The sequence below is a fragment of the Trachymyrmex septentrionalis genome, unplaced genomic scaffold (genome assembly GCF_001594115.1).
Source record: "Trachymyrmex septentrionalis isolate Tsep2-gDNA-1 unplaced genomic scaffold, Tsep1.0 scaffold31, whole genome shotgun sequence".
Taxonomy (NCBI): domain Eukaryota; kingdom Metazoa; phylum Arthropoda; class Insecta; order Hymenoptera; family Formicidae; genus Trachymyrmex; species Trachymyrmex septentrionalis.
In genome coordinates this window covers 375,809-393,204 of record NW_017305474.1, presented here as the reverse complement: position 1 = coordinate 393,204, position 17,396 = coordinate 375,809, and the positions used below count along the sequence as shown (strand labels likewise).

The following is a 17,396-nucleotide window of genomic DNA, read 5'->3' as shown; positions in this document are numbered from 1 at the left end:
AATTTCTATATTTTTAAGAATTTACTAAAAAAATATATAGAGAGAAGAAAATAATTATAAATTGATATAAATACAAAAATATTTTTCTTAATTTCTCGTTAATTAAAAATTTAATAAAAAAAACTTCTTATTTTGCCCACATTAAGATTTTGTACGGGTCTCTGTGTAGTAATTATTTGTCTATTACGTCTATTAGGTCAAGAATTAAAGGATTTGTACGAGAACTACGAGATGAAACACAGTCTCAGGTACTTGGAGACTGAGTCTATTCGACCACAAATGAAAATGACAGAGATCAGGTAAGTAAAACTTTTTCCCAAGTAGACGTGAGATCCTTTACTAATCAGTTGCCATCAAGGAATGTTCCTTCCAGTGATCAAGCGATTGAGAACATAAAAAACGTATATAGCCCACACTTTCCACTCGACGTCGTGCGTGATTACGTGATGATGGCGCTCAACGAAGCCGTCGAAGTGAATCAGGTGCACAACCGAGATCCAATCGGAGGCAGCAACGAAAATCTCTTCCTGTATGTAAGATAATAAGTGCTGCTGCTGCTGCTGCTGCTGCCGCTGCAACTAATTCTTCGTCAATACTACCGGGGCAACGATAATCGTCGTATTCATTTTCAAATATTTAAGCGAAAAACAAAATATGCGAGCTTGTTCTATTTTTTCTTTGAATAGGAATTTTCAATTTCTTGCTTCTCGCTTACAACATTTCACCCGATAGTCATACACGATATACGTTTTGATGCAATTTTGAAAATTACAGACCTCTTCTGAAGCTGGTAGATAGATTGCTCTTAGTCGGCATGCTAAGAAACGAGGATATATTCAAGCTACTCATCATGATAAATCCTGAAACCTGGGACCCGTCTTTCGATAAAGGTAAATTGATTGATGGAAAAATAGCATTAAATATTAATAAATAGAAAATAATTCAGAGAAAGATAATACAACTCAATACAATGTCATTAAAACATTATAGAAGGAAAAGACGAGCACAAGAAAGGCTTGCTGCATATGAAAATGGCCGAAGGAGCGAAATTACAAATGTGTTATCTACTTCATCATTTAAATGACATCCAATTGCGCCATCGCGTCGAGTCCATTATCGCCTTCGCTTACGATTTCGTTGGAGAACTGCAGGCAGATCAATTGCGACGTTATATCGAGATCAAACAATCAGATTTGCCATCGGCTGTCGCTGCCAAAAAGACCAGAGAATTCAGATGTCCTCCACGCGAACAAATGAATGCTATTCTAAGCTTTAAGAATTTAGATTTGGAGGAAGATCCAGACAGTTGTCCCTGCGGCGAGGATCTCATTGTCAAGATGAACGAGTTCCACAGCGAGTTAATGTCCTACGTATCCTTGACCGCTCTTCAAGAAGCAGCTAATGCCGCAAACGAACCAGCCGAAGAAATTCAGAAACCTGGGGCTATGAAACGCCTCTTTAATTTTATCAACGCTGTCAAAGAACTCGAGGAGGAATCTAAACCTGAAGCCGAGCCTGAGAAAAAAACTCCAGAAGGTATTTTAAACAATTATTAGTAGAAATTAAAAAAACCGAAATTTTTTTTATTTCAAAATAAAGCTGATTCTTACTAGGTTTTTTGCTCAAAATTTCTAGTTTTTCAATAATTTTTCTGTATGTAGTATAACAAATGTATATTACTTAATATATTTATAAACAATAATATTTGTCTGATTTTTTTATAGAGGTATTTCGCAAGGTACTAATATCAACCATTGTGAGTTGGGCTGAAGAATCGCAAATCGAGACACCGAAACTTGTACGAGAGATGTTCAGCTTATTAGTCAGGCAATACGATACCGTCGGCGAGTTGATCAGAGCCTTAGAGAAAACTTACATTGTTAACAACAAGACAAAGGACGATGTCGCATTAATGTGGGTTGGTTTGAGTCAAATTCGTGCCTTGCTGCCAGTACAAATGTCTCAGGAGGAAGAAGCGCTAGTTCGAGAGCGACTGTGGAAGCTGGTGAACAATCACACTTTTTTCCAACATCCCGATCTCATTAGAGTGCTGCGAATTCATGAAAACGTTATGGCCATTATGATGAATACCCTAGGAAGACGTGCTCAGGCACAGTCTGACGCTCAAACTCAGGCTCAAGCGGCAGAAGGTGAGCCAGCATCAAAGGAGAAGGACACCTCTCACGAGATGGTCGTGGCTTGCTGCAGATTCTTGTGCTATTTCTGTCGTACATCCAGACAGAATCAGAAAGCCATGTTTGATCACTTTGACTTTCTGCTGGAGAACAGCAATATTCTGCTGGCAAGACCATCATTACGAGGATCAACGCCATTAGACGTAGCGTATTCGTCACTAATGGAAAACACCGAATTAGCTTTGGCCCTAAGAGAACATTATCTAGAAAAAATCGCTATCTATTTATCGCGATGTGGCCTGCAGTCCAATTCAGAATTAGTGGAGAAGGGCTATCCTGATTTAGGATGGGATCCTGTCGAGGGTGAACGCTATCTCGATTTCTTGAGATTTTGCGTGTGGGTCAATGGTAAATTTTATCATGTTTTTTAATTTAATTTATTTAACTTTCTACTGTAAAAGCGATTAATATTAAATACTGCGATCTTAATTACAGGTGAAAGCGTGGAGGAAAATGCTAACTTGGTAATCCGTTTGCTAATCAGAAGACCAGAATGCTTGGGCCCGGCTCTTCGAGGCGAAGGTGAAGGTTTATTGAGAGCCATTATAGAAGCTAACAAAATGTCTGAACGTATTGCCGATAGACGAAAAGTAAGCTATCTCATTATTTTATTTATAGTTAACTATAAGCGAACTATTTTGTAAGTAAGAAACTATTTTTTTTATTGTTATTTTTAGAAAAGACCTATGTGCGTATATTATCAATTCTGTGTGAATTAGCCCCTAGAAATACCAAATAAATATATCTATATATACTGTATATAGATAAAAAAAATATTCCCCTAATTTCTTTATTTCAATAATTATTTCATAATTTTTGCTTAGTCCTTTCTTTCTAATTCTTAGAATTGTGATTTTATTTATATTTATTGCATTGCGACATGCTACCAAAATTTCCTTGAAATTAATATGAACTTAATTTCTCATAATCCACATGATTTTCTTTACTTCCACAAGTTCTTTATTTAAAAACAAGTTTGCTAAATATAAGGCATAAAATATGACTGTGCGACAATGTTAAAATGAATTCTCCGTAAGCATGTACCCGACCTTCCATTAATTTGATGTCAACTTAGTACCTCGCACAGGTTCACGACGAGGCTGAGGGCACGGCTATGATGATGCAATTCGAACACCCACTGCCGGAATCAGATGACGATGAAGACTACATCGACACTGGTGCGGCGATATTAAATTTCTATTGCACTCTCGTTGATTTGTTAGGCCGCTGTGCTCCAGATTCTTCGGTTATAGAACAAGGTAAGAAAATGAATTAAAAGAATTAAGCCAAAGAGTTAACGTTCATCGACTTTTACAAAATTTACAAAAATAGTTACATTTTAAATTGATTGATTTTATGTATAATTTTTATGCCCGCTACTTAAAATAACTCAATATAAAATGTAAAAAAGTGTAAGTAATTAATATTAAAAGATTTTTAATAATATATAATTTCCTTCAAATTTAAATCATTGACAGAAATAGTATTTCAAACAACATTACAGGATTTTTTTTATACATGAGAGAATTTTTTTTTAGGGTTTACCCTGAAAATATGATAGCCGTAAGACAACATTATATTTTTAAGAATTTTAATGTAAATCTTTCTCATTCATTAATAAAACTACAATATTTTAGTTTTATCAATGAATGAGAATTTTGTTTTAAAATTTACTCCGAAAATATGGCAATTATGGTATAATATAATATTTTAAAGATTTTTACCATGCACTTCAGTAAAATTAATCAAACTTACTTTATAAAAGTATAAAATAAGTTTGATTAATTTTACTGAAGTGCAAAAGTGGTAAAAATCTTTAAAATATTGTATTATACCATAACTATCATATTTTTGAAGTAAATTTTAAAACAAAATTCTCCCGTGTAAAAATCTAAAAAAAAAAAAATAATATAAAATAAAATTATAATTTTAGAGAAATTATTAAGAAAGTATTAAGAAATTATTAAATTCTCCAATCATTTCATATTTCATACCATTATATTGCATTGTTCGCATATACTTCCCATATAAAATCGCTCGAAAACTTCACTATATGCGAACGACAACAAATTATCTAATAAAAATCGTTTATTTGTTTCTTAATGACCAACAGAGGCCTTCACAAAATCCGTTGGTAATATATGAAATGAAATTTTGCTTTGATAGACTATTAGTATCATAAACAATGCTCGTTTGTTTAAAGTCCTGCAATTATTTTAGGGAAGAACGAATCTCTCCGAGCCCGAGCGATCTTAAGATCGTTAGTACCCTTGGACGATCTTCAAGGTGTGCTATCTTTGCGGTTCACATTGCTCAATCCCGCCGCCGGCGAGGAACGACCGAAAAGCGATACACCGTCTGGTTTAATACCAGGACACAAGCAAAGTATTGTGCTATTTCTCGAACGCGTTTACGGTATCGAAACGCAAGAGTTGTTCTACAAATTATTGGAGGAAGCTTTCTTGCCGGATCTTCGCGCCGCCACCATGCTCGACAGAGTACGAATCACATTAATGTTTATTTACCTCGCGTAAAATTATTTAAATTTTATTATTCGCAAATTTATTTTTTTTTATAATTTAATAAAGGTAATAAATTTTTAAAAATCACAAATTGAAATATTTTTATATTGTCTGATTTAATTTTTCGTTTCGCAGAACGACGGCTACGAATCCGAAATGTCGCTCGCTATGAATCGTTATATAGGAAACAGCATTTTGCCGTTATTAATTAAGCATTCCAAATTTTACAATGAGGCGGATAATTACGCGAGTTTACTCGACGCTACATTGCACACGGTGTACCGACTCAGTAAGAACCGGATGCTGACAAAGGGTCAACGCGAAGCTGTCTCGGATTTCCTTGTTGCATTGACTAGGTAAGCAAAAAACTTTTTAAACTATCGAATTCTTTTGCTATTTTTTTGCTTTAAGAGAAAAATTTTCATTTGTTTTGTAAATTTCAACTCTATTATTTAAAAATAACTGAGATTAAAAATAAGCGTTATCTTAGTTAATATAGTCTTCACAAATTCATGAATTATGTTCTAGAGATTAACTCGAATTTTTCTTTGCAGCCAAATGCAGCCGAGCATGTTGTTGAAGTTGTTACGAAAGCTGACTGTCGATGTGTCTAAATTATCAGAGTATACTACAGTAGCTCTCAGAGTACGTCGATTGTTATTACTTTTACAATTTATTTATTTTTTGTTTAATCTAAATAATTAACAACTATAAAATTTTGTTTACAAAAGTAAATTTTGTCAAGCAGAACATCTATTGTTAACTTTACTACTGCATAATTTAATTTTTATGTTATCAGTTGTTAACGCTGCATTACGATCGCTGCGCGAAATATTACGGTTCCACCGGTTCCACCGGTCAAGGAGCTTACGGTGCGTCGAGCGACGAAGAGAAACGTCTTACGATGGTCCTCTTTAGCAATATATTCGACTCCCTGTCTAAGATGGACTACGATCCGGAATTATTCGGAAAAGCGCTGCCTTGCCTGACAGCCATTGGTTGCGCTCTGCCGCCAGATTATTCTTTATCGAAAAATTACGACGACGAATGGTACGGCAGCAAATCAGCCTCGACTCAATCACCTGACGGTCCCTACAACCCGCAGCCAATCAACACTTCCAGGTTAATTATTAATTCTTATTATTAAGAAATTAATATAACAATCATAAACAAAATTTTATAATAATTTGAAAATTTTTAATAATTTGATAATTGTAAGTTATGGAAGATCTATGATTTTGAATATTTTAATATTTCAATATCTTATTGATAATCTTCTTTTAGCGTGGTGCTCAATAACGATCTTAATCAAATAGTACAAAAATTCTCTGAACATTATCACGATGCTTGGGCTAGTCGTAAATTAGAAAACGGTTGGACTTATGGCGAGCAATGGTCGGACGTGAATAAAACTCATCCGAGATTAAAACCGTATAATATGCTGAGTGATTACGAACGAGAGCGATACAAGGAACCCGTCAGAGAGAGTTTGAAAGCTCTCCTGGCAATTGGCTGGAGCGTGGAGCACGCAGAGGTCGATGTACCGTCGACCAATCGTAGTTCGATGAGAAGATCTTCTAAGAGTCAAGTAAGAAATTATTTGCAAAATTTATTGCAGCTATAAAAGAATGATATATATACATATTTTCAAATATGTTAGGGGGACTCGGCTAATCCGTTTAATTACAATCCCCATCCGGTGGACATGACTAATCTGACGCTAAGCAGAGAAATGCAGAACATGGCTGAACGTTTAGCAGATAATGCTCATGATATTTGGGCAAAGAAGAAGAAAGAAGAACTTACTACCTGCGGTTAGCATAAATTATGATCTAATAATTTTTATCTCTTTCTCTTTCTCTTTCTCTCTCTCTCTCTCTCTCTCTCTCTCCGTATTCCCAGCAGATACCAACTATTAACATAACTATTAGTTAAAACTTTCCATTCAACAATGTAACTATAATATAATATATCTATATTATAATCTAAATTACAGTTATATTGTTGGAAAATTATAATTAACGTTAATATTAATCAATGTTTGTTGGGTTAAAATTTAATTTATATGTTAAATAATTTTTTTGTAATATCTTATGGCTATAGGAGGTGGCATTCATCCTCAGCTGGTACCTTACGATCTGTTAACCGACAAGGAGAAACGAAAAGATCGTGAGCGGTCGCAAGAGTTTCTTAAATATTTACAGTATCAAGGGTACAAGTTTCACAAACCTAATCGCGGCGGCACGGAGACCGAAGTGGCTGGCGCAGTTGCTGCGGTAGAATTAAGATTCGCTTATTCATTATTAGAGAAGTTGATAGCTTATTTGGACAAGGCGACGATCAATATGAAGCTCTTGAAACCCTCCGACACGTTCAGTCGAAGAAACAGTTTCAAGACCTCGACAAGAGACATCAAGTTCTTCAGTAAAGTGGTCCTACCACTAATGGAAAAGTATTTTAGCACCCATAGAAACTACTTTATCGCTGTAGCTACCGCCACGAACAACGTCGGTGCAGCGTCGTTGAAAGAGAAGGAGATGGTAGCTGCTCTTTTCTGCAAGTTAGCAAGTTTGCTAAGATCGAGACTCGCCGCTTTTGGCGCAGATGTAAGAATAACGGTTCGTTGCTTGCAAGTGCTAGTAAAAGGTATAGATGCTAAGAGTCTCGTAAAGAACTGTCCTGAGTTTATCCGAACGTCCATGTTGACTTTCTTCAACAATACCGCCGATGATCTGGGTCACACGATCCTGAACCTTCAAGAAGGGAAGTATAGTCATCTCAGAGGCACCCATTTGAAAACCTCCACATCATTATCGTACATCAATAGTGTGGTTCTACCGGTGCTCACTGCGATGTTTGACCATCTTGCCGCGTGCGAGTACGGCAGCGATTTGTTACGTAAGTATTGAAAAAATTAATGAAAATAAGTCCAGAAGAAATTAATGTTAAAATAAGTCCAGCGTTGGGAATGTTATTTCATGAAAATAACTTAAAACTTTATCATATATTATTATCACTTTTTTGTAAAAATTTGTTATTGTTACTTGTTATTAGTTTTAAAAAGTAATGCATTACCGTTATTTAGAAAATAATACTTCATTACTTTTTTTAGCTCTAAAAATAATTAATTATTTTAATTTAATTACTATTAATAATTTAATTATTATTAATGTTATTATTTTAATTAATTAAATCAATACAATTTGAGTATTAATTTACTCATATTTTTCGTTTTACGTAGTTGACGAAATTCAAGTAGCATCATACAAAATGTTGGCGTCTCTGTATACTCTTGGAATAGACGCTAGTTTAACGCATGACAGAAAATACCTCAAGACTGAGATCGAGCGACATAAACCTAATCTAGGCTCCTGCTTGGGTGCCTTTTCAAGTTGCTTCCCAGTGGCCTTCTTAGAGCCTCATTTAAACAAGCACAATCAGTATTCCCTTCTAAATCGAATCGCTGATCATTCTCTGGAAGCTCAAGATATTATGACAAAGATGGAATCGAGTATGCCAACCTTGGAGACCATCCTTAATGAGGTCGATCAGTTTGTCGAATCCGAGAAGACCTACAACGATGCTCCTCACGTCGTTGACGTAATTCTACCTTTGCTCTGCTCTTATTTACCATTCTGGTGGGCGCAAGGACCTGACAATGTGAGTCCAACTGAAAGTACCTACGTCAGCATGGTAACGAGCGATCACATGAATCAGTTGCTGAAAAACGTGTTGAAGTTGATCAAGAAGAATATCGGTAATGAGAACGCACCGTGGATGACGCGCATTGCGGCCTATACGCAGCAAATCATTATCAATTCGTCCGAGGAATTATTAAAGGATCCATTTTTGCCTCTCGCCGAACGTGTCAGAAAACGAACGGACACTATGTACCACAAGGAGGAATCTCTTCGGGGTTTTATTAAATCTTCGACTGACGATACCTCGCAAGTTGAGGCGCAGATTCAAGAAGATTGGCAATTACTTGTGCGCGATATCTACTCATTCTATCCCCTATTAATAAAGTACGTCGATCTTCAAAGGAATCATTGGCTAAGGAATAATACTTCCGAAGCCGAAGATCTATACAATCACGTAGCAGCTATATTTAATATCTGGTCCAAGTCACAGTACTTCTTACGCGAAGAACAGAATTTTATATCCGCGAATGAAATTGATAACATGGTGCTCATCATGCCCACTGCAACAAGAAGACCTGCTACAGTGTCTGATGGCACCGCACCTTCCGGAGGGGGCAAAGTTCGTACAAGTTATTTTATTTACTTTCCAGCAAAAACAAGCTAACGTTATTTACCGTTTTTTTACATTAAAATGACGTTAAAGACGACAAATAACGTCAACTTATTTTCTGGGATATTTGATTTTGCTAATCTACATGTAATTCAAGAATCAAAAGATCAAATGATTAAATATCTCTTTCGTATTTAGAAAAAGAAAAAGCATCGCGACAAGAAGAGAGACAAGGATAAGGAAGTACAAGCATCCTTGATGGTCGCTTGCTTGAAAAGATTGCTACCTGTTGGCTTAAATCTCTTCGCTGGTCGCGAACAGGAATTAGTGCAGCATTGCAAAGACAGATTCCTGAAAAAGATGCCGGAATCTGACATCTCGGAATTTGCCAAGACTCAACTGACACTGCCGGATAAGATCGATCCTGCCGACGAAATGTCTTGGCAACATTATCTATACTCTCAATTAGGTCAGAAGAAGGATGTAATGGAGCCTGTAAAAGCTCAGCAGCTCGAAGATGTCGTTGCTAGAATCACCGACATGGCCAAAGTCTTGTATGGTTTACATATGGTTAGTTATGAAGCTGTTTAACGTTATTATATAGTTGTAATTTTCAAAATTTTGTGGATATTCACAGTACTTAAGGAAAAATCTTCGAAGCTTTGTAACTTTTTTTTTAATTTGCTATTGATATCAATGTTTTCGTGAACACTGGAAATGCAAACGCTACTTTTGGAAATCAGTTCATCATATCATCATTTTTCTGTTTCTTTAAGAGTCGCGCCGAAGTATTCATCATATTCATTCCGTACTTTTGTTCTCGAGTAGATAGATCATCCACAACAGCAGAGCAAGAGTCAATATCGTTCAGTGGTGTCGATCCAGCGTAAACGAGCGGTAATCGCTTGCTTCCGCCAACTTTCCCTACATTCCTTGCCAAGGTATCCTTCTTGTTATTTAGTTACGTTTTCTATTTATTTGTGATTTCACAACATTATTAATTTTTTTAGTATCACCACATTTTTATTTTAAGTTAAACTGAATGTCGCCGGTGTGTTTTGTGTTATTGATTTATGTAGAATTTATTAGCTATTTTGCTGTTTGTTAATCGAAGAAAGAAATAATCAGGCAACAAGAATCGATCAGTTTTGAGTGTTATATATTATGTAACATTAACTGCAATAATTAATGAAAGTGATTGTTAATGATTTAATGAGTGCGCTTGCTGTTTACCTGCACGCTAACAGGCGACAAAGCCGCCGCCATCGCGAGATGGATGGAAACGCGTGTTGTGCGCTGCTAGAAAAAGAGCGGCGATTGCATGTTTGCGTAGTGAACCTCTATATAAATTGAGAAGGTATGATTAACGCAAATTAATAAACTGTATGTTTCTTTGAATAATATTTTAATTATATAAATTTATTCTTTTAGGCATCGAGCGATAAATATTTTTGCACGAACGTATTACGAGCTGTGGTTACAAGATGAAAATGTGGGTCAAGAAGTTATGATCGAGGATCTTACGGTAATGGCGACCTATATTATTGAACCCTTAGTACAAATGATTCAGTCATTCGTATCCGTATTTCTTTTCTTTGAAATACTGGAAGCACCTTAAATAAAAGTATCTTCTCCTTTTTTTAAAATACAATTTTACAAATATTTTCTAAAGATGCTAAAGTATATGTAAGATTATACTTAATATTTTTTATGTACTTTTAAAAATGACAGAAATTAATCCGAAATACGAAGGACCTAGGAAATTATCGTATGTATTAAGGGTTAAGTCACAGACTTCTATAAGTTTGTGGGTTAAGATTGAAATGTAGATAATTTAACGTAAAAAAAAATAACAATAATATTAATATTATAATTTTTCTTTCAGCAATCGTTCGAGGATGCTGAGTTGAAGAAAATGGATAAGGCTGAGGACGAAGGCAAGCCCGATCCATTGACACAATTGGTGACTACATTCTGTCGTGGTGCTATGACTGAACGATCAGGCGCTCTTCAAGAAGATCCGCTTTACATGAGTTATGCTCAAATTATCTCGAAATCATGCGGGGAGGAAGAGGAAGAGGGTGAAGAAGAAGGTGGAGGTGAAGAAGAAGGAGGAGCTTCGATCCATGTAAGCATCTTTGATTGATAAGTTCTCGTCTGATATAATAGATATAATTCTCTTTCAAATAAGAAAATAGAATTCTTTAAATTCCCACTAAATATCAGTCTACCGCATTAATAAATTCCCTATTTTTTTCTAACTTACTAAAAGCGGAGACATAAGCTATTTACGGTAAGAATAAGTAGTTAGTGCGAGAATTCATCCGTTTAATATATGCTCGAAATCCAAAGTATTAACCATATAAGTTTTCCATATTGTAACATCCGAATTTGTTGATTTATATATTGTTTTATTCATTGAAATCAAAGCGATATGTACAATATCATTTATGAGTAAGCAAAACATCGTAGGCTATCAAGATTTGTCTTCCTCTCATCAATCTATTACTAACAATAATAATATAATTAAATTATGCATTTTTTTCTTTTAACGTAATTCTCAAGAGGCCAATGCATAAATTAATGGTAAGATATTCTATTATATTTAATAAACATTTTTTAACATAAAATAATGTTAAATCTCAATAAATGTAAAATGATTATATAAAATTTTTAATTAGAGAAGTTTAATATTAATTATATTTTTTTATTATAAATTATTATAATAGGTTAAAAGTAATGCATAATATGTATGTACATTTATCAAATTTAGGTACATGAAAGTAATTTTATTTTTATATAACATTTTTATCATGTTTTGTAATTATAGGAGCAAGAAATGGAGAAGCAAAAACTCTTGTTCCACCAAGCTCGTTTAGCAAATCGCGGCGTCGCCGAAATGGTTCTTCTGCACATATCAGCATGTAAGGGCATTCCCAGCGAGATGGTGATGAAGACTTTAGAGCTTGGAATTTCGATCCTGCGTGGTGGTAATATCGAAATTCAGCGAGGAATGCTGAATCATCTGAAGGAGAAAAAGGACGTCGGTTTTTTCACGTCCATTGCAGGTCTAATGAACTCTTGCAGCGTGCTGGATCTGGACGCTTTCGAGAGGAATACGAAAGCTGAGGGTCTCGGTGTTGGTTCCGAGGGTGCAGCTGGTGAGAAGAATATGCACGACGCCGAATTCACTTGCGCCTTATTCCGCTTTATCCAACTCACCTGCGAGGGTCACAATCTCGGCAAGTATTATTCCGCTGAACACAAATTAATAATAACATTACATCAATAATATAATTTCTCATTCAATAACATAAATGTAATTAACATATATTATACATATAACAATTACATTGTTCAGTAGGAAATTATAATATTGATGTAATGTAACTAATTATGTTCAACGGAACATTATCACTGAAACATTATTTACTATTGAAAATAAAAAATTCGATCAAATGACGTTATTCTATGTTCAATAGATTGGCAGAACTACCTTAGGACACAGGCTGGTAATACGACGACGGTGAACGTGGTCATTTGCACCGTCGATTACCTACTGCGATTGCAGGAATCGATCATGGACTTTTACTGGCATTACTCGAGCAAGGAACTCATCGACCCTGCCGGCAAAGCAAACTTTTTCAAAGCTATTGGAGTTGCCAGTCAAGTTTTTAACACTCTCACTGAGGTTATTCAAGGCCCATGCGCACAGAATCAACAAGCTTTAGCGCACTCAAGATTGTGGGACGCAGTCGGAGGTTTTCTTTTCTTATTCTCGCATATGCAAGACAAACTATCGAAGCACTCCAGTCAGGTGGATCTTCTGAAAGAATTGCTTAACTTGCAAAAAGACATGATTACCATGATGCTTTCCATGCTTGAAGGTATATATTTCTTTTCAATTTTATTAAGAAAATGAATAAAGTAATCAATATTCATGTTATTTGAAGGTAATGTCGTGAACGGGACGATTGGAAAACAGATGGTAGACACTTTGGTCGAGTCGGCTAGTAATGTAGAATTAATTTTGAAGTACTTCGACATGTTCTTGAAACTAAAGGATCTTGTATCATCGCCGAGTTTCTTGGAAGTCGATCTTAACAATGACGGTTGGGTGTATCCTAAGGATTTCAAGGAGAAGATGGAGCAACAGAAGAGTTATACCAGGTATTACGCTTGCAAAATTACCTATCATCTAATATTTTTAGAATTAAATTACTTTACATCTAAAATTTAAGATTAAAAAAAAATCTGGATTTTTCTTTTTCAAATGTTTTCAGCGAGGAAATTGAATTTCTCCTGGCCTGTTGCGAGACGAATCACGACGGCAAGATCGATTATGTTGCTTTCATGGATCGTTTCCATGAACCGTCGAAGGAAATCGGTTTTAATCTGGCTGTATTACTCACCAATCTGTCCGAACACATGCCTAACGAACCGAGACTAGCCAGATTCCTTGAGACAGCCGGCTCTGTTCTAAATTACTTCGAGCCGTTCTTAGGCAGAATTGAGATCCTTGGTGGTAACAAGAAAATTGAGCGCGTGTACTTCGAGATCAAAGAGTCGAACATCGAACAGTGGGAGAAGCCGCAAATTAAAGAATCGAAGAAGACCTACTTCTACAACACGGTAGTTGAGGCTGGCGAGAAAGAGAAACTCGAAACCTTCATCAACTTTTGTGAAGACGCTATTTTTGAAATGCAACACGCGAGTGCGTTGATGACCGTAGAGGAAAGCGGCGGAATCGGCAAAGCAAGGGAATCGTCGTACACGTATATGACCGAGGATGATGAAGAAAGAAATAAAGATCCAATCAGGCGGGGTATACAAGCCATCAAAGATGGTGTTTACTTCTTTTTTTACATGTTCTCGCCTACCAATATTAAGAACAAGATCGCTGAAATGCAACAGATGACGATACCCGAGCTCTTCATTGGTTTCTTCAAGATGATTTTCTACGCCTTTTATTATTCCGGCTTCGGTGTTGGCTGTGTGATCAAGTATTTCATGAGACTTCTATTGACATTAATGAGAGGACCGCATGTGGAGGAGCCTGTTGTAGTCAAGGAGGAGGAAGAGAAACCGTCGAGACATTTACCCGCTTTGCCACCGACGCCGGATGAATCAAATTTACAAGTAAAACTTTCTCAATAAATTATGTATATATTAATACAACACTAAGAAATATTATTTAACAAATTCGCATAGGTGCAAGCCTTCGGAATGGATATAACGAAAGAAGAAGGAGGGCAAATAAAACTAGCGCCACACGAATCGGCTACTTCTACGCCGCAATCCAGTATCGAAGAAACGGGTGAGAGTACACCTGAAGAGGGTACTGGCGAGGATGGAACGAGAGCTGAAGGAGGAGAAAGCGAGCCGCCTGTTACTTTAGCTGATCTACTTGGGTTAGTATAAATACATTAGTCCATTAATGAAAAATAATTAAATAATCCATAAAATTATAGTTATTTTATAATTTTATTTTTAACGGTTTTATTTTTAATGTTATTACATTTAAGTTTATGTGTCGTGGTACAAAATGTGCTGCAAAATGGAAAACTTTAACACAAATTAAAAAAGAATGCCTAGACAGTATGCACGTCTAAAATCAGAATATAAGATGTCTCGACATTAAAAAAAATTGGGCCAAAGTTTTACGATATCTGCAGATCGTGAAACGAAGAAAATACGCGTTTGCCGCATGTCGCTACGACAATTTTCTATTGAGTTATAACGCTTCGAAAATTCGACGGGCGCGTACGAATTATGAATAAGTGCAGCGTGCGCTTGTGTGTCACGTGCGTGTGACGTTTATGCTACTACGCTACTACGCTACTACGGTCAGCTGATCAGCTGACCAATAGTAATCGCTTGACACGTGCTTCGCAATGCGAACGGGTGAGGCTCATGTCAGCGGCCTCACCTATGGATTAAAATCATAGGTCGATATAATCGATTATACCTTCGCATAGAAAAATCGTAGCAAGATGGTCCTGGTCGCGTTGGAAAGCTGAAATTATAGCGCTTCTAATGACCGTAGAATCATGTACCTAAGATAATCAGATCGTGAGATATCATCGGTTGATTACAAAAATAAAATTAATTTCACTCCGAAACGATTAGCATTCTCTTGCAGTAGATATTAATATATCTTTAAATTACGATATCTCAACCTGAAAAAATCATAGCTGCTTAAAGCAAATTGCATTAAAAAATGCACACTTTCCTGTATAACGATATCGATTATATTATTATTATCATTATTATTATTATATATGTTATTATTTATAATAATTTTAGTATAAATTATATATTATAATATTATTTTAGCTTCTTTTTTTAAAAAATAGAATATTTTCATTTTACTACATGTTAACTGAATTTAAATAATAATAAATTAATTAATTGTTTGCAAATTTTTTTTGTTAATTAAATGCTTTGTTACAATATTTGTTTAGCGGAGAACAAGCCAGAGCGCAAGCTGCCGCAGCGGCAGAAGCAGCGGCGGCACAACAAGCAGCCATGGCAGCAGTTGAAGCCGAAGCAAAGCAAGAAATTTCAGCCGAACCTTCCACAGGATCGAGCATCGATCTATCCGAATACAGCCATCGTATAGTATCCTTCTTGGCCAGGAATTTCTACAATCTGAAATATGTCGCGCTAGTTCTCGCCTTTTGTATCAACTTTATGCTACTATTCTATAAGGTTTATCAATATTTTCTATTATGATTTTTTTTGTGCAGACACAATAAATTAAGTATAAAAATCTAAGATTCTCTATAAATTCAAGTTTTGCGTGTATATCGGTTTTTCATGTATGTTAATTTTAAATCTAGGTTACGTCTTTGGCTGATGATTCGGATGAAGAAAGTAGTGGACAAATAGCGGATTTGTTAACGGAAATATCAGGCGAGAGGACATCGGGTTTGGCAGGTAGTGGTATGGAAATAGGCAGCGGTAGTGGTGAAAATGGTTCGGAAGAAGAAGACGAAGACGTTCAGGAATTTGTTGAAGTGTCTGAGGATTATTATTATATGGCTCACGTCATGAGGTTACTGGCTGCTCTTCATTCAATTGTTTCACTCGCTATGCTCGTCGCGTATTATCATTTAAAGGTACTTGAAACGCGAATAATAACAATAACTACAGAATAAATTTTGAACATTTTTTTTCTATTGACAAAATATTTTAATAAATTCAATGGTAGATATATGTACTTATATAATTATCGTAATTTAAAAAGTGAAATTACAAAATATTTATATTTATTCAGGTACCATTGGCCATATTCAAACGAGAGAAGGAAATTGCACGACGAGTAGAATTCGATGGATTATACATAGCTGAAACACCAGAAGAAGATGACATTAAAGCGCACTGGGATAAAATGGTAATATCAGCGAAGACTTTCCCCGTTAATTATTGGGACAAATTTGTAAAGAAGAAAGTCCGACAAAAATACAGCGAGACGTACGATTTCGATTACATCAGCAATTTGCTCGGAATGGAAAAGACTTCTTTCAGCCAGCAGGAAGAAGAAGGATCTGGCTTAATACATTTGTAAGTAGATATTGTGATAGTATCTCAAGTCTTTCCGTGAGATTCTTTAATATAAAAAGTAATTTTTTTATAGCATTGTAAATATCGACTGGAGATATCAAATATGGAAAGCCGGAGTCACGATTACCGATAACGTAAGTTCTTTCAAGTAAATTTTCAGCGAGATTAATTCATGTATTTTATATGTAAATTATTTAAATTAAATACTTACATGTGCATATAATAATTTGATTTCTAGGCTTTTTTGTACAGTTTGTGGTACTTTACATTTTCAATCCTCGGCAACTACAACAATTTTTTCTTCGCCGCTCACCTGTTAGACGTCGCGGTCGGTTTCAAAACTTTACGAACAATCTTACAATCGGTAACACATAACGGCAAGCAGTTGGTCTTAACAGTGATGCTACTGACAATCGTAGTATACATTTACACTGTGATAGCCTTCAATTTCTTCAGAAAGTTCTATATACAGGAGGAAGACGATGAAACAGACAAGAAATGTCATCATATGCTAACAGTATGTTATACAGAAATACGTAAAAAAATCTTTCTTTAATTATAACGTATTTCATCTATAAAAAACTTTGCGTTATTTTAATTAATTTGAAGCTGTTGATGCATTTTTTTATTTCCTTTCAGTGTTTCATTTTCCATTTGTACAAAGGCGTAAGAGCCGGCGGTGGTATAGGCGATGAAATTGGTGAACCTGACGGTGACGATTACGAGGTTTATCGTATAATGTTCGACATCACGTTCTTCTTTTTCGTGATCGTCATTCTGTTGGCTATCATTCAGGGTGAGTATAATTGATTGGTCCCCGATTGCAGCAGAAAATAAAACAATATTACATCGCGATTGATTC

General features: G+C 35.6%; 1 protein-coding gene across 1 annotated transcript in view; it reads left to right on the top strand.

The window, feature by feature from the left end:
• The window catches only part of LOC108749644 (ryanodine receptor), a 43,302-nt gene that overhangs the window by 24,633 nt on the left and 1,273 nt on the right, over positions 1–17,396 (top strand). The window contains exons 26-55 of the mRNA XM_018488462.1: positions 197–299; positions 374–529; positions 775–890; positions 991–1,536; positions 1,725–2,543; positions 2,631–2,785; positions 3,283–3,454; positions 4,416–4,693; positions 4,853–5,073; positions 5,272–5,362; positions 5,517–5,839; positions 6,002–6,305; positions 6,378–6,531; positions 6,821–7,615; positions 7,959–8,977; positions 9,167–9,538; positions 9,797–9,909; positions 10,400–10,493; positions 10,854–11,096; positions 11,799–12,210; positions 12,451–12,855; positions 12,922–13,138; positions 13,252–14,107; positions 14,180–14,379; positions 15,433–15,679; positions 15,811–16,089; positions 16,248–16,534; positions 16,608–16,668; positions 16,773–17,051; positions 17,174–17,330. Coding sequence (XP_018343964.1) covers positions 197–299; positions 374–529; positions 775–890; positions 991–1,536; positions 1,725–2,543; positions 2,631–2,785; positions 3,283–3,454; positions 4,416–4,693; positions 4,853–5,073; positions 5,272–5,362; positions 5,517–5,839; positions 6,002–6,305; positions 6,378–6,531; positions 6,821–7,615; positions 7,959–8,977; positions 9,167–9,538; positions 9,797–9,909; positions 10,400–10,493; positions 10,854–11,096; positions 11,799–12,210; positions 12,451–12,855; positions 12,922–13,138; positions 13,252–14,107; positions 14,180–14,379; positions 15,433–15,679; positions 15,811–16,089; positions 16,248–16,534; positions 16,608–16,668; positions 16,773–17,051; positions 17,174–17,330 — 9,474 coding nt within the window. The remainder of the gene's footprint in view (positions 1–196; positions 300–373; positions 530–774; positions 891–990; positions 1,537–1,724; positions 2,544–2,630; positions 2,786–3,282; positions 3,455–4,415; positions 4,694–4,852; positions 5,074–5,271; positions 5,363–5,516; positions 5,840–6,001; positions 6,306–6,377; positions 6,532–6,820; positions 7,616–7,958; positions 8,978–9,166; positions 9,539–9,796; positions 9,910–10,399; positions 10,494–10,853; positions 11,097–11,798; positions 12,211–12,450; positions 12,856–12,921; positions 13,139–13,251; positions 14,108–14,179; positions 14,380–15,432; positions 15,680–15,810; positions 16,090–16,247; positions 16,535–16,607; positions 16,669–16,772; positions 17,052–17,173; positions 17,331–17,396) is intronic.